The 19599-nt window shown below is 45.5% G+C and overlaps 2 protein-coding genes across 3 annotated transcripts in view; one reads left to right on the forward strand and one right to left on the reverse strand.

Annotated features, from left to right (window-relative positions):
• The window catches only part of CXADR (CXADR cell adhesion molecule), a 50422-nt gene extending 40099 nt beyond the window's left edge, over positions 1-10323 (reverse strand). The window contains exon 1 of one of the 2 annotated variants that reach the window (XM_020785448.3): positions 9953-10320. In XM_020785448.3, the coding sequence (XP_020641107.2) occupies positions 9953-10010 (58 nt within the window). In that variant the 5' untranslated portion in view covers positions 10011-10320. Of the gene's footprint in view, positions 1-9952 lie in introns of both variants that reach the window. The other variant, XM_020785447.3, reaches the window with a different exon arrangement.
• A 420-nt stretch (positions 10324-10743) lies between these two features.
• On the forward strand, positions 10744-19362 carry LOC140705654 (uncharacterized). The gene is made up of 2 exons (XM_078388962.1): positions 10744-11108; positions 11269-19362. Exon 2 carries the CDS (start codon positions 14218-14220, stop codon positions 18637-18639), a length of 4422 nt encoding a protein of 1473 aa, XP_078245088.1. The 5' UTR covers positions 10744-11108; positions 11269-14217; the 3' UTR covers positions 18640-19362.
• The last annotated feature ends 237 nt before the right edge of the window (positions 19363-19599 follow it).

Raw genomic sequence — 19599 nt, forward strand, 5'->3', positions numbered from 1 at the left:
TTATATACCGCCCCATAGCGCTACAAGCACTCTCCGGGCGGTTTACAATTTTAATTATACAGGCTACACATTGCCCCCCCAGCAAGCTGGGTACTCATTTTACCGACCTCGGAAGGATGGAAGGCTGAGTCAACCTTGAGCCGGCTACCTGGGATTTGAACCCCCTTATTTTGGGGGTAGGGCATATATTACAAGTATCCTGAAAAATCCTACTACGGCTTATTTTCAGGTTAGGTCTTATTTTTGGGGAAACGGTAAATTCTGCTGGCCCACATTTTGTATTTTCTGGGATAAATATTTATTTAAAAATATTTGCTTTAGAATAGAATTTTAACATTTCTATTACACTTCATTACATTTTTATATTACTATTTCATGGTTTTATTTTGCCAACCACCTTGGGCATATTTTTATTTTTAAAAGTGCTCTAAAAATATTTTGATATATTGAATATATGGAGGCAGTGACAGATTTTATTTTCTTGGGCTCCATGATCACTGCAGATGGTGACAGCAGCCAAAAAATTGAAAGATGCCTGCTTCTTGGGAAAAAAGTGATGACAAACTTAGACAGCATCTTAAAAAGCAGACATCACCTTGCCAAGAAAAGTCCGCATAGTCAAAGCTATGGTTTCTCCTGTAGTGATGTATGGAAGGGAGAGCTGGACCATAAAGAAGGCTGACTGCTGAAGAATTGATGCTTTTGAATTGTGGTGCTGGAGGAGACTCTGGAGAGTCCCCTGGACTGCAAGGAGAACAAAACTATCCATTTTGAAGGAAATCAACCCTGAGTGCTGACTGGAAGGACAGATCCTGAAGCTGAGGCTCCAATACTTTGGCCATCTCATGAGAAAAGAAGACTCCCTGGAAAAGACCCTGATGTTGGGAAAGTGTGAAGGCAAGAAAAGAAGGGGACGACACAGGACGAGCTGGTTGGGCAGTGTCATTGAAGCTACCAACATGAATTTGACCAAACTCTGGGAGGCAGAAGAAGATAAGAGAGCCTGGTGTGCTCTGGTCCATGGGGTCATGAAGAGTCAGACACAACTTAACAACTAAACAACAACAACAACAACAAAAATATTTTAAATACTTACAGATTACATCCAGGAATTTCCCATCTTTCTCCCAGATTTTTCTTTTCTTTTTCTTTTTTTGTCAAAACAAATGTCTAGTATTATTTTGGCATGCTCTTCTATTGATAATCCCCTGCAGCTGCCTTTCCCGCTACTGCTTTAATATTATACCATTTTAATGTTCCCAGAGAACATGGAAGACACCCCACCCCCATGTTTCTCATTTTCAGAGCTCAACTCAGAGATCGTTACTGCGAAGAGTGAAGGAAATTTCCAAAGCATATGCTCTGAATTAAGCACTTATTTTCTAGGGCCTAGAGTAGGGATGGGCAACATGCAGCCAACAAAGTGGATGTCTTCCAGTTTCCAAACCCCAACTGAAATGATATTACCAACACAACAATTTCAGTTTATGTTATAAAATGACAATTTACTTAATACTGCCCTAAACATTTTGTATGCACATGGCTGATAAAGGATTAACAGGCATAAATATATGACAAAGTATTATTTTACAACTGGCAATTGATTATGGACAAAATTATGATGCATAATTACCACAAACTTCCATAGGATTATAATGTAATATATCACCACTGCATAACTGATGCCTTCCATCAATGATATATATTTGCTTTTTTCTATCCAGGCTTCATATGGTTTCAGTTTGAGATCTGAAAGTACTGTAGAACCTGAATGGTTCCACAATGAGATCAACAACCATTCCATCTAATCACTTACAACTCTTTAGAATGTAGTATATGTTACCACAAACTAATGACACTCCCCTAGAAAGGCTCTCCTTTGCCAGATTTAACACAGATCCATCCACAACTTCTTTGTTCACAAACACCTGTGACCAAAGCATGAGAACAGGTAGAACACCATGCTTCCTCCCTCTCTTTTTCTTAGTAGACACTTCTTTTTCTTCTTCTTCCCTTTTCAATAAAGCAAGTGCCCTAATTATTCTGGACCTCTCCTTATTTCCATCATACCTTAATTACCTCAAGAATTTAGGAACTGCAAGATTTGCAAGCACCATAAACACAACGTATTTTCCGGCCATTGTACAATGAAATTATCATTAACAATGTGACATCCATGATTTTTCTTTTGTTTTTCATTAAATAAATAAATAAATAAATAAATAAATAAATAAATAAATAAATAAATAAATAAATAAATAAATTCAGAGCTGGAAAGGACCCTATGGATCATTGAGACCAGCCCATCTCAAGGAGGCTCAGTGGGGAATTGAATGCCCAACCTCTTGCTCCACAGCCAGAGACCTAAGCCATTGAGCTATCCAGCATTCTTTGGATTACAACTCCCAGAATTCTCCAAGATTTCCCCAGGTATAATTCTTGGGAGTCCTGTCTCACAGACCCACAACATATTTTGCTAACCCAGACCGGGGCCTGTCTCTGACGCTGCATGGCTGTCTCGGTCCCTGCTTCCTGTTATTAATAATTTTTAAAGAGAGGAAGCTGTTGCATTTCCTTGGACCCTGAACATCATGTCCCAACTGCCATTAGCAACAAAACACCACCTCCACCCCACACATCTTTACAAGAATAGCTGTGCTGGGGGAAAAACTGAATTATTCGGGGTAGAAAAAGTAGCAGAGGAAAAAAGCTACTTTGGGAGCAAAAACTCTTTGGAACTAACTCTTGGCTGAAATGCATCTGCCCCCCTCCCTGCCCATCTTTAAGAGGTTGTTGAAGTCTTTGCTCTTCAGAGAAGCTTTTGACTACAACCTCATATGAATTTTTGTCATATGCCCTGCCATTTGGTTCTATATTTATATGATTTGACTTTTATCTTTATGAATTTCATTGGTCTTTTCTGATTGATTTTTATCAACTGTTAACTATCCAGAATAGTTCATTGCACTAATGGAGTGGTATATAAATCAATAAAATAAGGGGCTGGATTGATTCAATTTACCCTTTGCTTCATGTGGTCTGTAAAAATTACTTCAAATTGACCCTTTTTATGAGAGGCGCCAATCCCACACTATTTGACCATGCAGTCACACTCACAGAAACCATTCTTTCTCTCCTTCACAAAACATATGGGGACCAAAAAGAAGAAAAGGTTCATTTTATACTTCGGCTATACAGGAAATGTAGTTAAAATCAGTCCCTTCTTCCCTCTTCTTTTTCCACGAGGAAAAAAAGAAGCATGATTTCTCCTCTTAGGGCATTTTGCAATCAAGTACTAGTGGAATTTTCTCTAAAAGCCCAATATTCAAGAAAATTGTGGACAAAAAGTAAGGAGATCTTTCTCCTCTTCCACTGCACTTCAGTAATCATTCAAAATACTGTAACCCACAAGCAACATCACAAGGCAAACAGATAACAGTTGGAAACTGCAAAACCCTTGCTAATTTCACAAATGCCTATGCTTGTTCATGTTTTCTTCCTGCCTCCAATCACTTTTGTGTGTGTTTAGACTGTAGATATGTTTGTAAGGACCATCTCACTTCTGATGCTTGTACAGTGGTGCCTCGCTTAACGAGCACACAGTTTAACGACGAATCCGCATAGTGACGTGGTTTTTGCGATCGCTAATGCGATCGCATTGCGATGTTTTAGATAGGGAAAACATCGCATTGGTGGTTTCAAAATGGCCGCCGGAAGAAAAAATGGCCGCACGCTCTGTTTTAGCGCCCTGCCCTCGCTTACCGGGCAGCGAAAATGGCGGCTGGATGGAGGATTCCCCGCATAGCGGTGAGTTTTTCCCCAACAGGAACGCATTAAACAGAGTTTAACGTGTTCCTATGGGTTCCCCCCACCCTGCATAGCGACGTTAATCCTGGAACGGATTAACGTCGCTATGCGGGGCACCACTGTATACTGTTCTGAGAGACTCTGGAGATAAAGAATTGCATTAAAAATGCATTAAATAAATAAGAACTCAGCACAAGGACAATTTTCTCCATGTGTCAGCTGAAACTGGTAAGCCAAGTCAACATTTGCAAAACACCAATTATGTATTTATTTTGCAATTCTGCGGTTTTAATTGTTGCTCTCTCCTGTCAGTAAAGGTTCCCCTTGACAATTATTGACCAGTCGTGTTCAACTCTAGGGTGCGATGCTCATCCCTGTTTCCAAGCCATAGAGCCAGCATTTGTCCGAAGACAATCTTCCGTGGCCACATGGCCAGTGCCACTTAGACACGGAATTCTGTTACCTTCCCACCGAGGTGGTCCCTATTTATCTACTCGCATTTGCATGCTTTCGAACACCTAGGTTGGCAGGAGCTGGGACAAGTGGCGGGCGCTCATTCCGTCACGTGGATTCGATCTTACAGCTGCAGATCTATAGACCTTATAGCACAGAGGCTTCTGCGGTTTAACCCACAGCGCCACCACTCTCCTGTCAAGTCAGAAGCAAATTACAGTGACCCTAATAAGGCTTTCAAGGTAAGTGTAATATATAAGGTTGTAGCATTGCCACTCCTCCAGTCCGTTTCCATGGCTGAGCGGGGATTTGAACCCAGGCCTCCTGAGTCCACACCACACAAGATTTTTAGTATCAGCTGTTAAATTGGCAATTTAGATGTAATTCTGTTTGGGAAAGTGAATTGTAATCCAAAAGACCTCACACTGAAATGAATCCAGCAACCATTTCAAAGGGTGACAGAACCCTTTCACTTATGTTTTTATTTTGTTTTTGTTATGTGCCATGAACTGTAACAGCTACTTTGTAGTATGTGGGAATATTTTAACTATCTGTTGTGTATTTTAGAAATTTACATTTCAGGTAAAAATGAAAACATGGCAGTAATGTTATAGCCATTAATAACATTTTAATCATTACTTTCAGTACTACATCTGTAGACATTCTTCAGTCTCGAGAGACTATGGTAACGTGCTTAGAATAGAGGTCTTGGCACAGCATCTAGTGTGGCTGAGAAGGCCAATTCGAGTGACAATCCCTTCCACACTGAAGATAAATATAATCTGTCCCGTGCAGCTCCCTGATTTTGCTGCTTTCCGGAGGGCCCCTTTACCTTGGCCTGCTGAACAAGTGTCTCTTCAAATTGGGAGAGGCCATGCTGCACTGCCTGCCTCCTGGCTGAACGCTCAGATGTCAAGGTTTCCCATCTGTTGCCTTCAGATCCCGCTTGTAGATATCCTTGTATCTATCGCAGCTGTGGTCTGCCTCTGTGGCGCTTTCCCTGCACTAATTCTCCATGCAGGAGATCTTTTGGAATCTGACAGTCAGCCATTCTCACAACAGTACTACGAATAATGTCTGATTCGAATTCGTTGCTTAAAGTTAAAAGTTTTCAAGTTTTATGTACTTCAAAGATAATACTACTCAATGACCAACAAATTCTGTATTCAGTGGGTAACATTCCATAGTAAATGTGACATCAATAGAAGTATAAAGTATCTCAACAGGAAACAAATGACTAAAAAGTGTTGAAAAGCTTTTATTTTGTACAACTTTGAACCTCACAGGTGTTGCATGTACTGAATCTTGTTTGTATGAAATTCAACAGTAAAACTTTTAAACAGGAAATAAATACATGCCATGAGCAGCAGTTTTCCAAAATGAAATTAATTGCACTCTATGGCATTATTACTCAGTTTTACAAAGAGTACATGTATCTTCATCATTATCTTGGCAAATGTGCAGACTTCAAGATAGAAAAATTGCTCCATAATTTTACTGGTTAATGCATTATCTAAGGAGGTACATATACAGTGGTGCCTCGCATAACGATGTTAATTGGTTCCAGAAAAAAAAACGTTATGTGAAAACATCGTTATGGGAAGCACCATTTCCCATAGGAATGCATTGAAAACCAGTTAATCCGTTCCAACTGGAACGGATTATCCGGTTTTTTCCCTCCCCCCCGCGGCTTGGATCTGACCCATGGCGGCTACCTCAGCCATGGCTGGACTCCCTAGAGTCCAGCCATGGCTGGGGTAGCCGCTGCGGTTACCCTTTAAGCGGCGGAGACAGGCTGGGGGGTGGATTGGGGAGCTTGAAGCCTCTCCGCGCCGCCTACCCAGGTCATTCCCGGACTTCTGGAAGTCCGGGAACGACCTGGGTAAGCAGCGCTGGGAGGCTTCAAGCTTCCCGATCCACCCCCCAGCCTGTCCCCGCCGCTTAAAGCACCTTGCGCCGCCTACCCAGCCCTTTCTCGGACACCTAGGTGTCCGAGAACGGGCTGGGTAGGCGGCGGGGGAGGCTACCGGCATCGGGGACAGGCTGGGGGGTGGACCGGGGAGCTTGAAGCCTCTCCGCGCCGCCTACCCAGGTCGTTCCCGGACTTCTGGAAGTCCAGGAACGACCCGGGTAAGCAGCGCTGGGAGGCTTCAAGCTACCCGATCCACCCCCCAGCCTGTCCCCGCCACTTAAAGCCTCCTTACGCCGCCTACCCAGCCCGTTCTCGGACACCTAGCGGCGGGGACAGGCTGGGGGGTGGACCGGGGAGCTTGAAGCCTCTCCGCGCCGCCTACCCAGGTCGTTCCCGGACTTCCAGAAGTCCGGGAACGACCTGGGTAGGCGGCGCAGAGAGGCTTCAAGCTCCCCGGTCCACCCCCCAGCCTGTTTTCCGATGCCGGTAGCCTCCCCCGCCGCCTACCCAGCCCGTTCTCGGACACCTAGGTGTCCGAGAAAGGGCTGGGTAGGCGGCGCAAGGAGGCTTTAAGCGGCGGGGACAGGCTGGGGGGTGGATCGGGAAGCTTGAAGCCTCTCCGCGCCGCCTACCCAGGTCGTTCCCGGACTTCCAGAAGTCCGGGAACGACCTGGGTAGGCGGCGCGGAGAGGCTTCAAGCTCCCCGGTCCACCCCCCAGCCTGTCCCCGATGCCGGTAGCCTCCCCCGCCGCCTACCCAGCCCGTTCTCGGACACCTAGGTGTCCGAGAACAGGCTGGGTAGGCGGCGCAAGGAGGCTTTAAGCGGCGGGGACAGGCTGGGGGGTGAATCGGGAAGCTTGAAGCCTTCCCGCGCTGCTTACCCAGGCTGTTCCCGGACTTCTGGAAGTCCGGGAACGGCCGGGGTAGGCGGCGCGGAGAGGCTTCAAGCTTCCCGGTCCACCCCCCAGCCTGTCCCCGGAGCTCGGAAGGGAATTGTCGGCAGGGGACGGTGGCTTCGGGGTCCTTCCGAGGCCGCAGCCCACTGCCGACATTTTCCCCCAGCTGAGCAGCGGGGCTTCAAAGCTCCCGCCGCTCAGCTGGGGGAAAATGGTGCCTATGGGGAAAAATCACAAAGCGATTTTTCCCCATAGGCAAGATCGTTGTGCGATCGCAAAAGCGATGGCAACAAAGCCATCGCTATGCAATTTTTTCGTTAAACGGGGCACTCGTTAAGCGAGGCACCACTGTAGTTTGGAGAACACTCACAAGTGTGACTTCCAAAACATCCAGCCTGTATGTAGCATAACAGAGACCAACAACTTAGCTATCTAAAAAGATATTTCAGTAGTATTTCAGGACACGTTCAAGCTAATAGTGCAATAAACCACCTACCATGATTTTTTATGTGGACATGAATTCTGCTTAGACAATACATGTGCCTTCATACAAACTTAGATATTATATAGCATGCACATAAGGAAGAGTTCTTATCCAATGTACAGTACAAGGCTTGTTCTTGTTCATAACATGTATTGTAATTCCAATAAATGAAATCTAACCAGCCCTATTCCTGGAGATGACAGGAACTGAACTTCCACATAAAGTGCTTACACAATCACAGAATTGCAGACCTGAATGGGACTACAAGGGTCTTCAAGTTCAAACTTTCTTTCAAGCATGGAATCCACAGCTAAACCATCCAACTTTGCTTAGAAATGTCTAATAGAATCCACTACTTTCTAAGGTAAGCCATTCCACTGCCATGACGTTCTTTATAAAAGCTATCCAAAATTTCCTGTCTTTCATATGAATATGTTAATTTTCAACCTTTTTCTGGAGCTACTAGGAACCCAGCATCTCTTACAGTTGTCAAATATTTGTGATTTATAAGTTATTCACTTGTAATTTAAAATAGAATAAATTGCCCTGCCAATTTATCCAAGGCAGACAGATACCAGTGTATTTCGGCCCCTTTAATGGAATAAGTCTTTCCGTCTATAAATAATACTGATGTATTTTGAAGCAAAATTTGCATAGGCAAAGATACAAGATAAAACAAGCTGAGGTTCAAAATAAAGAATGCATTTGTTAAATCTACTCTGAAATAGAACCTAATTAAGTTCAAGTGCATTTACTTCCAAGTAAATGGGCATACTGGATAAGCTGGCTGGATAGCCAGCGGTTTTGGTAGGCTGGGAGTTCCATTCCACACTGTACCTCCCAGGAGAAGAGCCAGCCTGTGTGGCCTTGGGTATGTTGCACAATCCCAGAAGGTGCCATGGTAAGCCGCTTCGGAGTACCTTCTACTTAAAAAAGTGTCGCTGTAAGTTAGAATTCACTTGGCAACACATCATCAATAATAATAATAATAATAATAATAATAATAATAATAATAATAGTAGTAGTAGTAGTAGTAGTAGTAGTAGTAGTAGTAGTAGTAGTAGTAGTAGTAGTAGTAGTATACAATTGCTGGTTAACTTCAACTCTTACTCCTGTTTGTTTCCAATGTTTCAAGCTAGTAGTTCTGCATCCCTTATTTTAAGCAGTGAAATTCTGAAGACACTAGAATGACACCGGAATTGACGGGTCCGATACCGGTATTTTTTAAAAAAACACCTACAGAAATACAAAGCCTTGTTTTGTGTTTTCCCCTTTAGAACTGGATCACAGGGGGGAGTGGGAAACGGGGGGGGGGGGGAGAAAGGACCGCGCGGCTGCTTTTTGCCTTGGTGGCCGCCGTTGATCGCCGAGGCTCGCCCCTCCCTCCCGATGCTTTCGGACCCCTTCTGGAGTTACGGGCTTTACTCCTGTGTAAGATCCACGCAACGCGAAAGATGTTTCGAGCTTTTCTGTTGAAGCTCCCGTGGGTCTTTAATTTAGCGCACATTTCTTTCCACGCTGTGCGCCGTGCTCAGCCTGCCCCGTTCCAAGCCTAGGGTTCCTCCGGCGAGGGAAGAGGGGATATTAAGGCCATCCCCCCCCCTTTCCCTTTCCTGAATGAAATCCTGGAAAACTAAAAACTCCGTCGCAGGTTTTTAAAGGGCATCCTGCACTGAAACAGACACACCTACACACAAGAACACAAACGCCCAGCTTGCAGGAGAGAGAGAGAGGGAGGGAGGGAGGGAGGGAGAGACTTCATCATGGGGCGTGGGGAAGGGCGGCAGAAAAAGGGAGTCCACGGTGCATAACAAAGCCTCCGACCTCAGCCTGGGTGAATCACCACAAAGAAGGAGAGAGAGAGAAAGAGAGAGCCATGCCCTCGCCATCTCCAGCAGGGAGAGGGCTTGCAAAAAAAAAAAAAAAAAAAGGTGGGGGGCGAAACCCGTGACAAAAGACGAGAAAACCGAAGACGAGAAAGTTCTACTTCACTTACACACACACACACACACACACACACACAAAACACGGAGACTACGTGAGAAAGCGCCAATAGAAGACACACTCGGTGGTGCCAGGCACAGACGTCCAACTCGCTTCTCCCCCGCCTTCCCTTGAGAGCGAGCGAGCGAGCGCTATATTACAGATAATGCTTTCTACTTCTGAGGGAGATCTCCGGACTCGGTCTCCGAGCCGCCCGAGAAACCAAGCCAGGCGCCCCCTCCCCCCCCGGAGCTCTTTGTTCTTCCGCCTCCCCCCGGGCGCCCGGACGAGCGGGAGAGAGGAGAGTGGGGGGGGGGACAAGCCGGGAAGGGAGGCTCGTTGTCTGTCTCTGAGGGGACGAGGGGGGGGCTTTCCCTCCGCTCCCTTCTCGGCGCCCCCTTTCCCGCTTCGCTTTACCTGCACAGAGGAGCAGAAGACTCCACAGCCAGTGCGGTAGCCGCCAGAGGGACTCCATGGCGGGGCTAGCAACCGACGGCAGCCCAAAGAGACACAGCAGCCAGCCAGCCAGCCGGCGACTCCCGGGCGAATTTCCCAACGGACACTGGCCTCCGGCCTCCTCCTCCTCCGTGTCACCCCCCTCAGAGCCCAGCAGGTGAAGCGGCCGTCACTTCCGCCTCGGCCACAGCCCCGCCGTCCGCCTCCGCTGGACTCCCCGCGAGAGAAAGAGGCGCTGGACTCCGAAAGGGAGGGCAGCCTCCCGGAGCCTGGACTTCTCTCCGGCCTCACCCAACCCGCAGCCGGCACGGAAACTCCCAAGAAGACAGGCAGAGAGGAAAATGCCAGCCAGGCGAAAGACAACCTGGCTCACCCTCCCGCCCACAGCCTGCGTTTCCGTGCCCTCCTCACTCGACGCACACCTCCACAAACAATGGCTACGAGCACACGGCTCTTGCTGAAGCCCTACAGCGCTGGCACCCTCCTCCTTGTGAACACCTTTGGGCACCTCACACCATCGCTCGGACTAAGGGGTGGCTTTCTCCACCGTTTAGTGTCTGCTTGCAAATGAAGTGGCCGGATTCAGTCCACGTGAAGCAGCTGGGAGTTGGCTGAAGTCGCAGGAGAATGTTTTTCTACACACGGGCAGCTGATTTAGGTGTGCACGCTCTTCTGGTGCGACACTCCCAAGCCGCAGCACGTAAGGACCCGGGAGACGAACACGTGCGGGCACCATTTGAACTCTCTTCACACCCTGCACCTAGCCCCGAGCCAAAACCAACCAACCACCAATGGGAGCATATTCTGCCATTCATCTCCTTTCTTCCCCGACAGTAGAAACACCACATTCCCCCAGGAACGAAAGGTGAAGAATTTCTTGGAGCAGAGTACTAGGGAGAACGAATAAAAGCCAAGAAATCATTAAACACATAACATGCAATAATTCTATATTTTCATCACATTACGAAAAACAAAAAGTACAGACTGATCTGTACAGCTGATCATTCATGATACAGTAAAGGAGGAAAAGAGCTGCAGAAGGAAAAGTACTTCGGAAAACCTTAAAGACTTACCTGAATGCAGCACAAGGTGGTCTAGAAGAGCTGCTATAGCCAAGGTCAGAGTATCAGAAAGACCTCCAACCTTTACTAACATTTATTTATTTATGTATTGTATTTATACCCCGCCTTTCTAGTCGAATGACCACTCTAGGCGGCTTCCAACATATATAACACAACATATAAAATATAACAAAATATTTATACATCAAAATACAGGTTATTCAAGATGAAAAGAAGAGGAAAAAATAATGTAAGAATAACATGAATGAAAGAGGAACTATTGGGAAGGATGACCCTGGAAGACGGCTCTGACATACATAATATATGTGAAGTTTCATTTAAATCAACCACCTAGCTTTCCATAAAATGAATTTACTACAGCTTGTGAATACTTGAATGAGCAGCCCCCGCAGTTGGTGCTCACTTGCAGCAGATCCTCCAATCTAGAAACCGTACTGTACTGTAGATGGATGTATGGAAGCTGGTCCTTATGGTCATTCAGAACCACCACCACCACACACACAAAAACCTTGCCCATTGAGCATGGTGGCTAGGATTTGAATTTCAAAATGTCAAACACTGAGACCCACTGCAAAGATCTGAACTGTTTCGCAGATTCCAGAGATATGCTTTCAATACATAGAAACTTACCAACCAGCCTTACTTTAACCCTGTGAGGTTGGTAAGCCTGAGCAACAATGACTTAAGAACCTTAAGAAGTGAACAGGAGTGTCAAGGCCAAAAGCACCACACAAGAGTTTATTTTGAGTGTGCTTTGTTTTGTTTTGAAGTAGTGTTTACTGGGTTTAGAAGAAGACCTGAGAATGTTCTTGGTTATTTAATATGCACCATTCCCAGAACAGACACAGAGTCTGGCTAAGCTAATTCTGTTGATAAGTAAAGAGAGATAATTGATGGCACATTGTTAACTAATCTTTCATGTTTGTCATGGACATTGTTTCTAACGTGATGAAATATGGCTTGGTATACATTTACACAAGGAGAAGAGTTCATTAAATGGGGAGATTTTCTGTTAATGTTAACTGTAGAGAATAGGTTGAATCCAGATATTTAGGTAGAACCCTTACAATCAAAGCAGACTAAGTTAACCAAGAACACATAATGTCTCTCAGATTTTAATGGTTCTGCTCTAAGCATGCCTAAGCAAGGATCCAAACTTCACTTTCTGTAGTATTCTGTTTCTTCATTCCCTATTCTCTTCCTCTCATGAACAAAGCAGCAATAATTCTATTTTAGTCACTCACAAAAATGCACTCACCCTTTCTTTGCACTGTTTGAAAAAGTTTTGGGCTCTACAGAGAGAAGTATCTCAAAAAGCTTTCTAGAGGGCCTATGGAGAAATAATTCTCTCATGCCTCTCTCAAGGGGAGATAATAGACTCAGAATATGCAGACTACCCCCTAATTTAAATAACTAAAATTCATTCATCACTATTAAAGTATAATGACCCAGATATGCCTACACCCAGATGCTTCTTATTATCATTGCCAAACTTTAGATGTGTAGATTTTAGTCTTGTGGCTATGCTAGAGAAATGCACATAGACATTCTCTTTTATTGGTACAGATTAGATGTATGGGTTATCCTTTGGAGATCAAATGGTATGCATACCCTACAGAAGACTGATCAACTCGTATATTGTTTTGGGTTTTTTCCAACCCAGTGGTTTATAAACATACCATACCCATCACTCTTCGCTTTCCTGAAGGTTGTTCTGCTCTACAACTTCTGTTTAAAGTAGTATATACGTGCATAATCCAGAAAGTAAGGAAGGCTAAAAAATGCATTTATGACACAATTAACTAAGTACACATATTTACATGATTGTTTAGAACCATTATTTTAGTTATATTTGTAGTGAAAAGGATAGTTTGCTCCAAACATGCAGGTAGGAATGTCCTTTAAGAATTGGGCTCTGGTTAAAATACAATAAATAAAAGTAGCATTCTGCAAAGAATATAACCCATGCCTACTAAAGTATACTTTGCATGACTGAGCAGAATCTAAGTTTTAGCTTATTCTTTGCTTGTCTCAACTTTGCACTAAAAAGCCAAGGTTCTTCCTGCCGTCTGTGATCATTAACACAGTCAACGTAAGAGTGTAGTGCCTCTTGTCAGTAACAAAAATGTGATATTAGTCACTTCTGGTAGATGGTTCCTGCTGATGACTGTTACATAACAGCACTGATGTTACCTGTCTGTCATGGGTTTGGAGGGAAAGTTCCATCCTATGGGGAGTGGAAGGCGGGACATCAGGAGGAGGGGCTGTACTGTGTAAATATGTGATGCCTGTGTGGTGAAAGGAGATGCTGAGACAGACTGTGAGACACTGGGTTGGGACGAAGCAGCAGCTGGGGAAGAAGAAGCTGTTGTGGGAGTCTGGGTGTCTGACAGGGTACTACTGTGTGTCAGAGTACCAGCCTGAAAGGTTCAGGGGTCTGTGGGTTAGCCAGAACTGATGGGTTCAGGGTCTGTGCTTTAAGTTAAAGGTTCTAGGTGAACCAAACTGTATGCTTGTGTGTGTGAGAATAAGCCACGTTACTTTATTTTATTCACCTGATTGTTTTATTTACCCTGTTTGTATTTAAAATAAACCTTATTCTTTTATTGGTTAAAAATCCATCCCTGGTCTGTGTGACTTATTATAGGGAATGGTTGGTGGCAGCTTAGTAACTGTGTGATAGATCCCAGTAGGTCTGGGTTTGTCACATTGATTGGTGGCAGCGGTGGGATACGACTGGTCCAGTTGTCCAGCGGTCCAGCAAAGCCTTGGCAAGTGTGCCCAGAGCAAGGGGGGTCTAGTCAGGGACAGTCTGAGGCGCGTAGGTAATCTTCTAGGTGTACCTCACGGGGAGGTGCGCTAGTAGAAGAACGTGCCAACTGGGGAGACTTAGATTAAGATGCTCTGAGGCAGCCTGATTTTGGCGGGAAAACGCTGAGGCAAAACTGCGTAGCAACAGTGAGCTAGCTTGCCAGCTGAGAGGCCCAGCAGAGGGGGGTAGGTTCTGACTCGATACTGTTGCAAATTTAGTGCTGAAGAACAGCAGCAATCTCTAGGAGAGCTGGTTCTGAGGCAAGAAGGAAAAAAGTGGTCGTTTTATTTTGAGGCTTGACTTTTTAAAGCAGCCTGTTCTGAGGGGGGATTATGCCCTTGACTCGAAGCCAGATAGCAGACATGAGTGAAGTGAAAGACCCCCAGATTGACCAAGGTTCTGAGGATGAATTTGGCTCAGTGCAAGGTGACAGCACAGGAGAGCAGGACCCAGAACTCAGAAAATTGCTCATAGCCCAACAGCATGAACTGAGGATGAGGCAATTGGAAAAAGAAGAAAGATTAGAGAGAGAGAAAATTGCTCTGGAAAAAGAAAGAATGGCGTTTGAATTAAGAAAACTGGAACTGATGAACCAGAACAATAATAATAATAGGGATTCTGAGGGAGGCCAACTGTCTAAGGCTGACCTGAAGAAATTCCCTGTGTACCACAAGGGAGATTGTCCTGAGGTGTTCTTTTCCTTAGTGGAAAGAGCGTTTGTGGACTTCTCAGTGAGGGAAACTGAGAAGATGACCATCATGCGATCTTTAATCAGTGGTAGCCTGGCTGAGGTTTATGCCGAGATGCCTGAGGAATTGATGAAAGATTTTGCAGAGTTTAAAAAACTGGTGTTTGCAAGACATGGGATAAATGCAGAGCAGCTGAGACAAAGGTTCAGGTCCCTCACTAAAAAACCAGAACAGACTTTTACCCAAGTGGGGGCCCAATTGGTGAGGCTGCTTGAGAAATGGCTATCGCAGGAGGGAATAGAGACCTATGAGCAGCTTAAAGACTTGATAGCCCTGGAACAGTTCTATTCAGTTCTGCATGGGGAATTGAAATTCCAGGTGAGGGAAAGGAAACCGAAATCTGTGGCAGCAGCCGCAGAGATCGCGGATTTTATCTCCCAAATAAGAAAGCCCTTGGGTGAGGGGAAATCTGTAGGTAAACCCAAAGAAACCTACAGCAAGTACTCTCAGGGACCAGGGAAAAGCCAGCAAGGGGGAGGGGCCCATGGTGAAGGGAAGCCGTCAGACATGAAACTAAGACCTCAGAATTTGGAGGGAAAACCCAAACAAGAGGAGAGAGAATCAAAATACACCAGAAAATGTTATTTCTGTCAGGGAAAGGGTCATCTAATCTCAGAGTGTGAGAAATTGAAGCAGCTAAAAGGAATGGTGCCTCAGAATTCTAGTGGGACCAAGCCAAAAGCTGTGTTCTGTGTCCAGAAAGAGCAAAGCTCATTGTCACTGAGGGAGCCTGTTGCCATGACTACTCAGTCTGGAACAGCTACCTCTGCTGATCAGGCTGAGGAAAATGGTCCTCTTGTGGAGGTAAAGCGCTGCTTGCTGATAAAAACAGATTCTCAGTTGTTTGAGACAGCAGGGGTGGACGTAGGAATACTTGACCGTCAGTATAGGGGGCTGCGGGACACTTGTTCCCAGGTAACCCTGTGCCATCCAGATATTATTCCTAGGGAGTTTATAATCCCAAATGAGAGCATGAAGGTGGCAGGGATTGAGGGGCAGATAATCTCTCTGCCAGTAGCAGAGGTACCTGTCAACTTTCAAGGCTGGAGGGGAGATTGGCGGATAGCGATTTCATCGACTCTGCCAGCAGCCGTGCTCGTGGGAAATGACCTGGCTGAACATGTGAAACGGGTGCTAGTGATTACACGCTCACAAGCCACCACAGGGACAGTTCAGGGGGGTAATGATGAGCCAGAGACGGAAGCAGGTGGGGGAAGTTCAGAAGCTGTGGTGGAAACCTTAACCACAGACAGCAGATTTGGACAGGAGCAAAAGGCAGACGCCACTCTCCAAAAGTGTTTTGAACAGGTGACTGACGCCCAGCTAACACCTGAGACCCCAGTGAGATTTCTGGAGAAAAAGGGGATTTTATATAGAGAAACCCTGAGGAATATCTCAAAAGGGGGAGATGGGATCAGAAGTCAGCTGGTGGTACCTGAAAAGTATCGCCCCATGATCTTACAAAGGGGGCACTCTGACATGTTTGCTGCACACTTAGGGGTCAACAAGACACAGCAGAGAATCACACAGAATTTCTACTGGCCTGACATAGGGAAACAGATCAGGGAGTTCTGTAAACAATGTGATGTGTGTCAAAGGCAGGGGAATAACCGCGATAGGACCAAAGCAAAGTTGTGCCCTTTGCCTGTGATTGACACTCCGTTTAAATGCATAGGGGTGGATATTGTGGGACCTTTGCCCAAGGCCACAAAGAGGGGGAACAGGTTCATCCTAACAATTGTGGACCATGCCACAAGGTATCCTGAAGCCATACCCCTGACTAACATTGAAACTAACACAGTGGCCGATGCTTTGGTGGGGTATATGTCCAGGATGGGATTTGCCTCAGAGATAATCACAGATTTGGGCGCATCGTTCACATCAAAGCTCATGAAACGCTTATGGCAGATCTGTGGAATTAAGCACAAGGAAACCACTGCTTATCATCCTGAAAGCAATGGGTTAACTGAGAAGTTCAATGGGACTCTAATGCGCATGATTAGGGCTTACTTGGCAGAGAATCCAAACAATTGGGACCAGAAGCTGCAATCCCTTTTGTTTGCTTATCGATCAGTGCCACAAGCCAGTACCGGGTTTAGTCCATTTGAACTTCTATTTGGGAGACGGGTGAAAGGGCCCCTTGATTTGATCAAACAAAATTGGGAGCAGATCACCCAGGATGACCCACAAGACGTTGTGACTTACATAGACACCTTGATGAATGACCTAAAGCGAAATCTAGAGCTGGCAGCAGAAAACCTGCAAGCGCAGAAGGTCAAACAGAAAACATGGTATGACCGCAAAGCTAGAGAGAGGCACTTTGACCCGGGGGAGGAAGTGCTCTGGCTTAGGCCCTGCAGAGAGAATAAACTGCAGCTCAAATGGGCAGGACCATATAGGGTCATTTCCAAGATGTCAGACCTGAACTACCTAATAGAGCAGGAGGAGAACCAAGCAAGGAGGGTGGTTCATGTGAATGCCCTAAAACCCTACTACAGAGGGGAACAGAGGGTTTTATTCGCGATAAAAGCAGCTGAGAGTGAGGAAGCTGAATTACCCTTCTGGGAGGGTAGAGGGGAAGTAAAATACAACCCAGAGGAGGTAAAGATCAGTCCTGCACTCACCCAAGACCAGCAGCAAGAACTAAAAATGCTGCTTAGTAAATATCAACAGGTGTTTTCCAACAAGCCGGGGATAGTGAAGGGAGTGATGCATCGGATCCACACAGGGGATGCACCCCCGCAGGCAGTATCCCCATACCGAGTAACGGGACCCTATAGGGACAAGGTGCGGAAGGAGCTGGACGAGATGCTTAGGGAGAACATAATCGTCCCCTCTTCTAGTCCTTGGTCCTCTCCGATAGTCCTTGTGGACAAGCCTGATGGGAGCATTAGGTTTTGTGTTGATTACAGGAAATTAAACCGTGTAACCACTCCTGATGCCTACCCAATGCCCAGGCTAGACAACCTGATTGAAACCATAGGGGGTTGTCGGTTCATCTCATCGTTGGACCTGGTAAAGGGATATTGGCAATTAAGAATTGATCCCAGGGATCAAGAAAAGACTGCCTTTTGCAGCCCTTTTGGTCTCTATGAGTTTCGAGTCCTGAGCTTTGGTCTCAGAAATGCACCAGCCACATTCCAAAGGCTGATGGACCAGACCTTGGCAGGGCTCAGTGACTTTACAGTGGCCTACATTGACGACATAGGGATCTTCAGTAATACCTGGGAAGATCACCTGATACACCTGGAGTTAGTGCTGCAGAGGTTAAGTGCAGCAGGGCTAACAGTAAAGGCCAGCAAGTGTCAGCTGGGTAGCCCAGAAATAAAATACTTGGGTCACATGGTAGGGGGAGGAATGATAAAACCCCTGGAGGCCAAAATAGAAGCTGTTCGTGATTGGCCTAGACCCAACACCAAGAAAAAAGTCAAATCATTTCTTGGGTTGGTGGGCTACTACAGAAAGTTCATCCCGAGGTTTAGCGAGATTGCGGCTCCGCTGACCGATCTGACGAGGAAGAAGGCTGATGACCGCATCCCGTGGGCCAGCGACTGTGAGGCGGCGTTCCAGAGGTTGAAGGAGGCGTTAATCAACTATCCTGTCCTGCGTGCTCCAGACTTCGAACGGGAGTTCATCATCTACACCGATGCGTCTAACAGCGGGGTAGGAGCAGTTCTGTGCCAGGAGGATGAGAATGGTGACCAGCATCCAGTGTCCTACCTGAGTAGGAAACTTCAAAAAGGTGAGAGACATTTGGCAACCGTGGAGAAGGAGTGTTTGGCCATAGTCTACGCGATCCAGAAGGCCAAGCCTTACATCTGGGGAAGACATTTTGTTCTGTGTACTGACCATTCACCATTGCAATGGTTAAAGACGATGAAAACCCACAATAGCAAACTTATGAGGTGGGCTTTGAACTTACAGGACTATGACTTTGAAGTGAAGGTGGTCAGAGGGTCAGTGAACTGTGTTGCTGACGCCTTATCAAGAAGACCTGAAGACTGAAGACGGCGAAAGAACATGGACTATATGTATATAATGAAGACAAAAAGTTAAAATGTACCTGGTTTTAAATTGGTTTGTATTAATAAAGGTAAAATTGATGTAATGCATATGGTAAATGTTTGAAATGCCTATTTGCTATGTTTAACTTGGAGTGTAAGTATATGTAAGTATTATAGGGTATGTATAACTGTTGTTGTATGTTTTATACAGGTTGTTTTTTTGGTGAAAAGCACCTTAGCTTTCCCCCTACAAAACAACTTATAAAGAGGGGAGGTGTTACATAACAGCACTGATGTTACCTGTCTGTCATGGGTTTGGAGGGAAAGTTCCATCCTATGGGGAGTGGAAGGCGGGACATCAGGAGGAGGGGCTGTACTGTGTAAATATGTGATGCCTGTGTGGTGAAAGGAGATGCTGAGACAGACTGTGAGACACTGGGTTGGGACGAAGCAGCAGCTGGGGAAGAAGAAGCTGTTGTGGGAGTCTGGGTGTCTGACAGGGTACTACTGTGTGTCAGAGTACCAGCCTGAAAGGTTCAGGGGTCTGTGGGTTAGCCAGAACTGATGGGTTCAGGGTCTGTGCTTTAAGTTAAAGGTTCTAGGTGAACCAAACTGTATGCTTGTGTGTGTGAGAATAAGCCACGTTACTTTATTTTATTCACCTGATTGTTTTATTTACCCTGTTTGTATTTAAAATAAACCTTATTCTTTTATTGGTTAAAAATCCATCCCTGGTCTGTGTGACTTATTATAGGGAATGGTTGGTGGCAGCTTAGTAACTGTGTGATAGATCCCAGTAGGTCTCATGCCTCTCTCAAGGGGAGATAATAGACTCAGAATATGCAGACTACCCCCTAATTTAAATAACTAAAATTCATTCATCACTATTAAAGTATAATGACCCAGATATGCCTACACCCAGATGCTTCTTATTATCATTGCCAAACTTTAGATGTGTAGA

The sequence above is a fragment of the Pogona vitticeps genome, chromosome 3 (assembly GCF_051106095.1).
Source record: "Pogona vitticeps strain Pit_001003342236 chromosome 3, PviZW2.1, whole genome shotgun sequence".
NCBI classification, from domain to species: Eukaryota; Metazoa; Chordata; class Lepidosauria; order Squamata; family Agamidae; genus Pogona; species Pogona vitticeps.

Excerpts from the sequence above, each read along its gene's own strand:
- LOC140705654 (XM_078388962.1), top strand. The coding sequence starts at position 14,218 with ATGCCCTTGACTCGAAGCCAGATAGCAGACATGAGTGAAGTGAAAGAC.